We start from the raw sequence: 12416 nt of genomic DNA, 5'->3' as shown, positions 1-12416 counted from the left end.
AATAAAGTACTGCTGTCAGGATTTGCACCCCCTACTGTTATCCCAGTGACTCAGGCCACAGAAATAACACTAAGTGGGTAAAGTACTGGAATGGGCATGGTATTTCAGAGGGGTAGCCTGAAACCTTATGTATATTTCAAGTATGTGTAAGAACATGGTGCACTTAGCACAGTATTCAACAATTATATCCTTTCCCCCTGTTTATATAATTTTTATTCCACCCCCACTAAAAACCTAGCAGTTAACAGCCCATGTCCTGCTATATTATCATTGAGGATGTACTGTTTTCCAAAACAACCAGTTTTGTTACATACATTCACATATTACTAGGTCAGGGCTACACCAAGATTGGTACAGACCTGAGCACTGTGCTGCCATTAACTGGGACAGAAGGTTACATTATGTTAATACATCTTAAGATTTTGAATAAATGGTGGTAAACAAACTGTTTGCCTGGACATCAATCAAGTGGCTGAGGAAAGATATCAAATACCAACATAAGAGTTTTTTTAAAGAGCCAAGATTAACTTTGCTAAAAGCTATCATTGCTAATGGCACTTGCTGCCAAAACCAACTAGATATCCTCCAGGTTCAATTGTCAGCTGCTGTGGAATAAACCAGGCAGCTTGGTCTAACAGGCATTAGGTTCTCAACAGGACAATAGCAAAAGTCCATATTTATTCTATATTTCCATCATAATTAAGAGATTCTTGCTTTATCTTGTTTGAAATTTCACTGTGATCATTTAATAGCAAGTTTTAAACAAAGATTTATATGTAAACCTATTTACTATTTCATGATATAATCTGATTCAGTATTATTAACTGACTTTTCTGGTATCTGTAATATTTTGATCTCTAACCTGCCTGAAATATTTTGATCTTCTGAAGATTCAGGACAAATAATAAAATTTAAATCAACATCCACTATTCAAAGGTCTATAATTTTAGCATTGAACTTGCTATGGAAGCACACTCACCGTACTTCTGTTCAACATGTAGTCCTCTCAGATCAAGGAAGAAATATTCTTTCTGATTGCTTCAAAAGCCATGCTTAATACACCCCCACTATGAGGTCACTAACCTGCTCCCCCCCCCCCGAAGTAGTTTTACAATTATTTTAAAATGTGGGTTTTTTAAAAAGGAAGGGGAGAAATATGGAAGGAAAATGTAAATATGAGGGAATAAATATATACCATGCTTAATTTTAAAAACGCAGACTAAATCAGTATGAAAGCATTTTTTTTTCTTTTGTCAAATGCATCACAAACACAGGATGAAGGAGAGCTGAAGCTGGGCAAGGGGGGAAATCAGTGAATCTGATTTTTATGTATGTCAGTATGTATCTTTAGAACATACAGAATACTTGAAATATTAAAATAATATATATATAATATTATATATTATATTATATTATAATATAAATCTAACAAAATCTAATAGCTAAAACAATCCCACCCTGATCAAGCTATTATTTCAATGCTTATCCAAAGCTTCTATACACATTAGAGCCATTTACAATATTCCTACCCAAAAGTCACTAATAGAAACAAAAGTTTTAAGCAATTCACATTTGCTTCTTTCAGTATACAGATCTCTCATCAGTTTTCTACATGGAGCTGCCTTACAACTAGAATAGTTATGGTAAAAGGCAGTCTAACCATGCAACAGCAAGGAAGCAAGTACTAAAAAGTTTTCTCTTTAAGCTATATTTCTTCTGTATGTCTCCTTGTGCCTTCCCCGTCAGTATTCTCTATTTCTGGAACTCACTAACAGCCAATATTTAAGACAGCTTCCCCATCACATGTTAAAAAAAATCTTAATTTTTATATGACGAAAACCAAAGACAAAACAAAACACTAAGACAAGTTTTTAATTAGGACTAATTAAAATGTCACAAAGGACTGAAGAATCTTTTGAGTTTTCTGGAACTCACCATCATGGTGGATGTTAAGCAAAACAAACAGAAAAAGGCAAGGGAGAAAGAGAAATATCTTACTGGGCATGATGGAAAATTAGGTTAAAGCATGCTCAGGTCAAAAAGAGCTCAAGTAGCACCAAGCCTATTGGGACACAGATGCCATTGCAACTCTCACTTTGAAAATATAAATGCCAACAGTGAATTTGTCTTATCTTTTGCGCTTAGCCCGAGCAATTCTAGTACTGATTCTTGCCTCTTTAAATTCTCTCTCCTTTGCTTATTAACCCTAATAATCATAGATATTAACAAAAATTAAAATATTGTAATGCAAATAATAAAGTGTTAACATCAAGTTTTGCATAAAATCCCTATACATAAAATGCAATCACAAAAGAAAATATGCAACATTTATCTTTAAAGTGATCTATCAATGAGTTTCCAAATAGTACTGATGGAATTTCAATATTGTAAAACTGTTGTGTTTGTTTTCTTTTGTTATGTATTACTGTTGTCATGTAGAAGATCAGTTTGGTGACTGGACTAGTCATCAAATCTGACTAAAATCTGAAGTATCAATTTGGACCATAAGCCTTTAGGGTGGATCTAATTGGTGAAGAAGTTCTGTACAATTCTGAGTTCTTCAGTCATTTAATAGACAGTGGAAGTTATTATTCTCTGTATGCCATTGAGATCCCTGATTTCTTCTTATTTTGATTAATAAAACCATATGCATTTAAATCAAGATTTGACATGACCCATGTCCAAAGAACTGGAATTGTTCTCTTCCTCATACGCATGATGCTCAGCTTTTTGCATATCCTTTGTTCTGTTTCCAGAAAACTATTGTAGCTGGTTCAATAAATAACACACATAAACATAAAACAGGAAAGACATTCTTTGATAAGCAAAATAATTAAATAGAAGGAATAGGCTAAAGATCAGCATTCATTTTTCAAATTAAATTTAAAAGCCTGCTCTAGTTACTTAAAAGATTGGCAAGTTTTACAAATAACATCACTGAGCCTTTTAGAGAGGAACACAGCTGCATTAGAATGAAGTCATTAGGCAATACATTTATTTTGAAGCCAATTAACCTTTTGTCAGAGATGTCAGAACTGTAATGGTTTCAGCAGTGGAGGTCAGCCTCTAACAGGGGCACGTATGACAGCGATTACGCTGTCTGACATATGCTGCAGACTGGGAGTGCAGCCGTGGAATGAGAATCCGCCTTAGTTTGTATTCTGCTCTGCATTCCAAGGGAGCAGGCAATCTTGACCTATCCATTTAGGTAATTAAAGCTTCCATTTGGAACTGTCCTGCAGGAAGGTGAAATTTGGGGAGAGATAAATGGCTGCTGTTCACTGTATCTAGCCACTTCCATCATTTGATGGACTGCCTGAAATAGGCTGGGTTGCCAGGTCCTCATAAAAATAGAGATGAATTGAGCAGGAGACAATTCTCTAAGGCAAAGCAACTTTGTCATCTTCCTTTTTGCAGCATATAATTTAATTGTTAGGCAAGGTAGATGGCTGACTCAGGAGGCCACTCTCCAACTGCTCCCCCACCATCTTCTATTTGCTAAGAAATTACTCCACTTTATTTACTTATAAGCCAACATTTTTTTGGCAATGAGAGATGTCACTTCAATAAGCACAGCTGGCTGTCACAGCTGCGCCCTGACTTACCTTCCAGGCTATTTTGTTTCCTCTTGAATCATGCTCAAGGGCGATGGGGAAGTCACCTCGCTCATAAAACTTGCGAAATGCTGTGGGCTTTGTTGGTCTTTCTTTAAATGCTCCTGCAGTTGGGGGACCTTTCACCTAAAAAGAAAAGACCCATTATGCAAACAGCAAGAAAGACATTTATGATTAAATGTACAATTTAATGCAGCTAACTATGAAACCTGAATGGTATAGCCTCACCCACACAACACTGATATCAACATTCTCTATAGTAGCCTTAATTAGTTTTTAGCTTTCTCTTGCTGGGCCATTAACAGGTATAGAAGACAGAGGTTATTTTAAATTGAATACCTAGGATTTTGTTTGCAGCACTGTATGTTTTAATGAGGAGTAGAGGGAACAGCTTCCTATTAATATAGTAGCTGTAAAAGAAACATTAAATATTAATAATCAGATGCAAAGTATGTGTATTTTTAAATTGCTTAAAGATGGTAGCGCTCCTAGAAAGCGCATAAAATCAAACAGCAGAACGTATAATTTTAAATGAGTCAAGAAAGCCAAATATATGTATATCATGTACATTTGTGTAGATGATCTATGTTACAGATTTATTTATATTCCCTTTTTCTAGAAACTTCCTCTTTATAAAAAGTGCTGGAACTGGTTACCATCTACCTTGTTCTTCATAAAACTAGAAATGTAACAGAACAATACTCTCTGATAGCCAGGACTCTGTTTCTAACAAATGTTAGGAAAACAGTTCTCTGACCATTTGATTCCCTAATGTTACTAATATACCAGTTTGAGAGGAGCGAGTATGGGTACTTTTCCGGTGGTAGACAATACAGTTCCTCATCCTGAATTTAATGTGGTACTGAACCAACCTTTAATCAGGTGATGTTTTTTAATAAGCTAAGCTCAATTACTCAATTGTGACTCAAAGCACAGCAGCCAAGCGCCTGCTCCGGCTGCAACGCCACTGAGGATGTTCTCCGCAGCTGAGAATGAAACGTCTGGAAGAAAAACTTTCTCCAGTAGAACACGGCACTTGATCCCGAAAGATTCTACAAACCCTAATTTCTGTGTGCTGCATTTCTCTCCCTGCTGCACTGGTGGAGTGCAGTAGACTGGTCTCTCCTAAAAAGCCTGTGCAGCCTCTTGTTCCCCATCTAGGTCTTGCCTAGCCCTCTTATACAACACTACAACACTGGAAGTAGCCACACAGCAGAAAGAAGCTGAGGGAAGAGCTAACTGTTGGATGCCCTAAGCCAGGGGTGGCCAAACTTGCTTAATGTTAGAGCCACATAGAGTAAATGGCAGATGTTTGAGAGCCACAAGACATGAAAGCACAAGAAAGCAACTAACTTTACGCAAGCTGCTGGCTGGCTTGGCTTGGAGAAATTATTTAAAGAGACAGATGCCTTCTCCAAGCTGGCCAACAGGGTGGTGGGGGCTTCAAGAGCCACACAATATATGTGACAGTGCCACAGTATGGCCACTCCTGCCCTAAGGGAAGTGTGACTTGGCACAATAGCAATAGAAAATAAAGACACTTGGTGGGGGGAACAGAGGTCACACTGGCTTCTTATGAGAGGCCAGTACAGATCTTGCTGTTCTTTTTCCAGGACTGCAATGCTGGAATCAAACAAATTACTATAGATGAGAACCAAAGAACAAACCAAAATATTGCAGAGAGGCCAAACAGGATTTAGACATTTTGTTTAAGCAGCAGCACCTCCCCCCCAAATTTTGAAACACAGAGTAGTTTCAAAAGCAATTTGTGGTATGACATGAGAGAAGCCTGTTATACATGCCACCAATCCTTTGTGAGAGGCATTGTGGGAGCAAAAACACCCTTATAGATTCTTGCAAGGCTGTCTTCATCATTAAGAGCTGTGTCCATTCTGCCCATTTACTATAATTATATGTTCTGGTTTGTTGCTTGCAGTCTTAAAGATCTGCCAAAGAATGAATGATGCCTGTTAAGTGAGGCCAGTTCCTTTAGGTATTTGAAAGCAACTGGAAGAATGATCTTTGTTAACATGTCTTGTCTTCTCAGTCTAATCAACAAGGGGCAGAAGAATGACAGTGTACTTCCAGCTGACTGATGCAAGCAGATACCTGTAGCCTTTAGCAACACAAAAATCTGTAACATAATACTCTTGCCAAGATTTCCCTTGCCTTGCTGATAGTTTGAATCCACTTTATCACTTCTTGTGAGCTATACAATAAAGTGCTATCTTCTCATGCAGCAAGAACTAGCAGTCAAAGCTTTGCCAATAAAGTCAAGCACACCCACTACTAACCCACTACTACTTGTCTTGGTGGTAATTCATCTCCTATTGCTGTCTGAGGCCCTAAGCTTAGATAGCCATTTGCAGAAGGGTGTGTGTGTGCACAGAGGCAGCAGTGTTTTGAAAAAATTATGCAGTTAATAATCCAGCAGAACCAATAAGGTTCTTTTTCATTTGAAATAAGATTGCCTGGTAAAACTGGGTAACTGGTGGCAATTTTAAAAATGCCTATGATTACGTTTTTCTTCATCTATGCATATAGTTATGGTTTATTTATTTATTTATATTTGAACTTATATCCCGCCCTTCTCACCAAAGTGTCTCAGGGCGGCTTACAACATTGTAATTTACATAGATTCAATTTAAAAACATTTACATAATACAGTTAAAACCATAATTAATTTGCTTGGAATATAACCTAAAACAGTACAGTTTTTATGAATGCAACTTGTGCAGTCCTTGGGCATCTAGATTTGTTGCAGGGTCTAGTCCCTGAAGAGCCCCATGGCGCAGTGTTAAAGCTGCAGTAATGCAATCCTAAGCTTTGCTCACAACCTGAGTTTGATCCCTGGTGGAAGCTGGCTTTTCAGGTAGCTGGCTTGAGGTTGACTCAGCCTTCCATCCTTCCAAGGTCGGTAAAATGAGTACCCAGCTTGCTGGGGGGAAAGCGTAGATGACTGGGGAAGGCAACGGCAAACCACCCCGTAAAAAGTCTGCCATGAAAACGTTGTGATAGCAACGTCACCCCAGAGTCGGAAACGACTGGTGCTTGCACAGGGGACCTTTCCTTTTCTTTCCTACTCCCTGACCTTTTCAGTGTTATGGTTATTTACTAGAATATTTTTGCCCGACACTTCCTCTTGGCTCATGATGACATATGTGTAGCCTGCAAACCAAATTCAGCCCCCACAGGGCTTGTATGAGGCCTGGGAGCAACTGCCTGTCACCTGCTTCCTTCTCCTTCTCTCTAGCTTCCTTAATCACACAGCAGAGCTGCTGAGCCAAACCTCTCTTCATTGGCTGAGGCTACTCCCTCTCCACAACTCCTCATCTTACTTTGCCCAGTTCTCCCAATCACTTGGGAGAGATAAAAATAAAGCATCTTAAGACCAACAAAATTCAAGGTATTGAAGGTACAAGCTTTTGGCCTTGCTACAGAGAGAGTGTGTGTTTTGTTGGACTTGTTATGAAACTGGGTCCCCCTCCTCTTTTTCACTGTTTTCATGCCCTCCTGACCCAGTCTTTCTCAGAAGAAAAGAATGTGAACTATTTAGATGAAGAATAACAACAAGCCAGTGATGTGGATTAGGCTGAGCATGTGTATCCAGACCATGTTCACCTAGCACATTTCCTTTGTAGACTGGGGGGTTTGAACTTAGACTTCCCAGATAACAGGCTGATACTGATCACAATACGTAATTGTCTCTTTTTTCTTGTACTGCCCCATAGGAGTTGTAGTTATTTCTTTGGGGAAGACTATAGTTTTGTAGGCAAACACAAAGCACTCACTCTGTGTCATGGTGCCTTTACATGTTCTTGACCAGCACACCAAGCAACTTATGTACAAAAGCTTGCAATGTCCAGCCATTTCCTGTTTTCCTCTGGGTCTTAGGCTCAAAGCATTGACCACAAGATTTCTGTAATGAATGTCAATAAATCAAAAGTGTGTTTGCATCTTACAGATACACACCCAAAGAACACCTAAACAGCATATTCAAGATTGCTACAGCACAGACATTAGCTCCAGTTTTTTGATGCAAAAATTCAGAGCAAGAGGTGTCAGTTAATAGATACTGTTAAATAAACAAAATATTGCAACAGTGTTAATCTTTTAAGCATGTTTTATTTTAAGGTTTTTAAAAAACCTTTAACTGTGTTTGTCTGTGTCCTGTATAAAGATTATATCTCCAGTACCTGGCATTACACTTTATGACACACATGGCCTGGCTCGCCAAGGTCTCATTTATGTCAGATCCGCCCCTCATAACAAATGAGTTCAACACCTCTGGCTTATAGTAACAAAACATTAAGAATTAAAACCAAGATAAAACAACAAACCCTAAATAACTCCTCCCAAGATACTTGATGAAAGTAGATATTTTAAATTAGGAGGCTATTTGTAGACCCTGCATGAGAAAAATATCATTGCCCAGGATAGGCTGTAGATCACTGATGTTACATTGCAGCTAGGTATGGGCAAGTACCACCTCACAAACTAAAGTTCATGATGATGTTTGGCTGGTGTGTGGTTTGTGAATTGAAATTCATAGCATGTCAACTGGCATGAACTTTCCACAAACTTTCAAACTGTTCTTGGTGATTTGTGGTTGTTTGTAAATGTATACATTTCCAGACAGACTGTCTTTGCTCAATCAAAATATTTACCAAACATCAAAGCAACAGTGGGGGTTGTAATTCTCCAGCTTGGAAACAAAAATAGCTTCTCTGTACAGGGTTGTTTCTCTCATGCAGGGTCTACAAATAGCCTCCTAATTTAATTTTAAAAGGGGAAAAATCTCTGAGATGAGGAGGCATGTGAAGAGGAAGCTGAAAGGAAAGGTAAATAGAGTCAAACCCCTTGGAGAAGCTTGGAGGCCATTAAAACTACAATCCTAGAAGCTCAGATAAAATATATACCACAAGTCAGGAAAGGCACAAACAGATACTTTTAAAAGCCTGCATGGTTAACAAACAAAGCAATGGAAGCTGTAAAAGGTAAGAAGGATTCCTTTAAGCAGTGAGAAGCTAGTCCAAGTGAGGTTAATAAAAGGGAACACAGGCTGCGGCAAATCAAATGCAAGACTATGATCACGCAGGCAAAAAGGGACAATAAGGAGCATATTGCAAAAAATATAAAGACCAACAATAAAAATTTCTTCAAATACATTAGAAGCAGGAAACTAGTCAGGGAGGCAGTAGGGTCCTTGGATGACCAAGGGATAAAAGGATTATTGAAGGAGGATAGGGAAGTGGCTGAGAAGCTTAATGCAGTTTTTGCCTCCATCTTCACTGTGGAAGATGAGAAGTGTTTGCCCACTCTAGAACCGCTGTTTTGGGAGGGGTGTTGAAGGACCTGAGTCAGATTGGGACGGAGACAGTTCTGCTCGCCCTCATGGATGACCTCCGGCGACACCTGGATCGAGGTGGCTCGGCAGTGTTGCTGTTGTTAGACCAATCGGCTGCGTTCGATATGGTCGACCACCGGCTGCTGACCTGCCGCCTCGCCGATGCAGGAATTCGGGGGCTAGCCTTACAGTGGCTCTCCTCCTTCCTTGAAGGTCGGGAACAAAGGGTGGCGATTGGAGGGGAGCTGTCCCAGAGACACCCACTTAATTGTGGGGTGCCTCAGGGGGCGGTTCTCTCTCCGATGTTGTTTAACATCTACATGCACCCCCTTGCCCAGATTGCCCGGGGGTATGGGCTGGGTTGCCACCAGTACGCTGATGACACCCAACTCTATCTATTGATGGACAGCCAAACTGATGAGGTCCCTATAAATCGGGACCGGGCGCTGCAAGCTGTTGGCTCAGGCTGAGTGGGCTGAAGCTGAATCCAGCGAAGACTGAGGTCCTTTGCATAGGTCGTGGCGGGCCAGGAGGGGAGATCTCCCTACCAACCTTTGACGGTGCATCACTGATAACAGTGCGCAGGGTCAAGAGTTTGGGAGTGCTACTAAAGCCTTCCTTGACAATGGAAGCCCAGATAGCTGCCACTGCTAAATCCGCCTTTTTCCACCTTAGGAGGGTGAGGCAGTTGGCCCCCTTCTTGGAACGTAGCGACCTGGCAACTGTGATCCATGCAACGGTCACCTCGAGGCTAGACTACTGTAATGCCCTCTACATGGGGCTGCCCTTATACCGAACCCAGAAGTTGCAGCTAGTGCAGAATGCGGCGGCCAGGCTGTTAGTGGGACTACCTCGGTGGGAACATGTACAGCCTCGGCTGCGGGAACTGCACTGGCTGCCAATTGTGTTCCGAGTTCGCTACAAGGTGCTGGTTATTACCTTTAAAGCCCTATATGGCCGAGGACCTGCCTGCCTTAGGGACCGCCTCTCTCCATATGTTCCTCAGAGAGCACTGAGATCTAGCTCTCAAAACCTTTAAAAATCCCTGGACCAAGGGAGGCTAGATTGAAAACAACGAGGGAGCAAGCCTTCTCAACAATGGCTCCCCAATGGTGGAATCAACTACCAAAGGAGGTGTGAGCCCTGCAAGACCTAAATCAGTTTCGCAGGGCTTGCAAAACCGCCCTCTTTCAGCTTGCGTTTAAGATGAAACCCGGGATATGACAGCTAGCCATCCTATACATACTCTTAATTGTAGCACCTTAATTGATAAATTATAATGGTTTACTGTTGTATTTAATTTTTAGCTTAATCTACGAATGTAGCTTAATCTATTTTAACTGTTTTATAGTAATGATGGAATTTTATTGTAACCATGGTACTTACCATGCCTTGTTAGCCGCCCTGAGCCTGCCTTTGGCGGGGGAGGGCAGGATACAAAAATAAATTTATTATTATTATTATTATTGAGGTGTCGAGAGAGGAGGTCCTACAACTGATAGACAAATGAAAAACTAATAAGTCACCAGGCCCGGGTGACATACATCCAAGAGTTCTGAAAGAACTCAAAGGTGAACTTGTGGATCTCCTGACAAAAATATGTAATCTTTCATTGAAATCTGCCTCCGTTCCTGAGAACTGGAAGGTAGCAAATGTCACCCCCATCTTTAAAAAGGGTTCCAGAGGTGATTCAGGAAATTACAAGCCAGTCAGTCTGACTTCAATACCGGAAAAGTTGGTGACTTCCGGGGTTGGAAAATGCTGAGCTGAATTGCTTCTCAGGAGGAGAGCAGGCTGGAACTTCTGTTCGGGGTAGTGGAAGGCAATCTAATTCCTACTGCCTACTTTTCTCAGTCAGAGATCAGTCCAAGATATGCACAGGAAACTTTGAGAAGATTTACCTTGGCTAAAAGGGAGTCCCGGGGGGGGGGCTCCTTTGAGGGAACTCCAGAGATGAGTTGCATTTTCATCATCTGCAGAAGTTTCCAGAGTCATTTATTTAACATAAGCTCGACAAGATCCTAATCTCCTTTGATACTGCTAAACATCTAAAGCTATACAAGACCGGTGTTGATCTGGATAATTACAGAAAAAGTACAGATGGCTATCTTTCATTCCGAGACTAATTAAAGTTAAACAAAATAAAATCAGAAGGTGGGAAATTGAAATCTAGAAAGCTTGGAAGAAAAGGGGAGAAGGGGCGAAATTCGGACTTTGTAAATTTGAAAGACAGTGCTAAAAAGTGGAAAGGAATTTATTGTTTTATCTACTTGCAGTTTTGGAGAAAAAGTCCCACCGTCATAGACTTGCAGCTCCCACAGCCAACACAGGAAATACGTCAAGCATCGTGAGATCTCACTACCAGCGAAAACGGAATTTGGTGGCAAGCAAAGCAGGAAGTATTGGATGGAAAAGGGAAATCATTGAAGCAGCCAGCCTACTCTAGGACTATAATATCATAGAAAAACATCGGTGGCCATTGCTAGGAGGTTAAAAATTAAATAAAATTTTTAAAGTCTTCGGGACATTAAAAATTGGTGGCACCGATAGAGGTGAAGATTATAAGGTAAATACTATAGGACATTACTGTTAATAACTATTTTAGAGGCCTCTAGAGGATAAAGGAAAAAAAATTTAGAGTGAGGCAGAAAGTCGCGACTGCCTTTCTGGAAAAAATTAAAAATTAATATCTGAGCCTAGGCAACTCTGAGTACAGTGAAATTAGGCTTATTGAAAAGAGCAAGCCTCACTCTTTTAAATCTGATAGTTGAAATTTAATTTGGTGAGGTCAAAATTTTCAGTGTTTTTACATGTCAGACCATAAGCAAACCCGTGCAAGGACTGCTTCACTGGAGAAAATGCAGGACCAATTAGATGCAATGGAAACCAGGATAATGAAAGGGATGAGGGAGATTATAACTGCTTCCAAAAAAGAAATTAGAAAAGATATTGAAGAGCTAAGAAAAGATATAGAGGATCTCAGAAATGAGACTGTGGTGACATCAAAAAAAGTGCAAGAGGTGGAAGGGAGAGTGAAAGTACATGATTCCACCTTGTTAAAAATACAAGAAAAAGTGGCAATTCGTGACTGCAAATTGATGGAGCCTCAGATACGTCTGAGAGGAGTACCTGAAGATGAAGAAACTGATTTGAAAAAATATATAATAAAAATAATTGCAGAATTTTTGGAGGAAGATCCTGAAGGGACTAGAAAAATGTATGACTATAAGTATAGAGTGAACTCACTATATGCCAAAAAAATAATCTACCAAGAGATGTGGTTATAAGATACATGACAAAAGAAATGGTGGGAAAAATCATGAATAAAAACTTTGAAAAGACATTGATAGTGGGAGGCAGCAGAGTAAGAATTATGAAGGAATTGCCAAGACAAGTGATAAATGACAGAAGAGCATATAAGAAATTGACAGAAAAATTACAGGACAATGAAATGA

The 12416-nt window shown here is 40.0% G+C and overlaps 1 protein-coding gene across 2 annotated transcripts in view; it reads right to left on the bottom strand.

Annotated features, from left to right (window-relative positions):
- Positions 1-12416, bottom strand: part of PACRG (parkin coregulated) — a 553646-nt gene that overhangs the window by 445757 nt on the left and 95473 nt on the right. For both annotated transcript variants that reach the window (XM_060242060.1, XM_060242052.1), the window contains exon 2: positions 3606-3740. In XM_060242060.1, coding sequence (XP_060098043.1) covers positions 3606-3740 — 135 coding nt within the window. The remainder of the gene's footprint in view (positions 1-3605; positions 3741-12416) is intronic.

The sequence above is a fragment of the Heteronotia binoei genome, chromosome 1 (assembly GCF_032191835.1).
Source record: "Heteronotia binoei isolate CCM8104 ecotype False Entrance Well chromosome 1, APGP_CSIRO_Hbin_v1, whole genome shotgun sequence".
Taxonomy (NCBI): Eukaryota; Metazoa; Chordata; class Lepidosauria; order Squamata; family Gekkonidae; genus Heteronotia; species Heteronotia binoei.
This window is presented reverse-complemented; position numbering and strand designations above follow the sequence as displayed.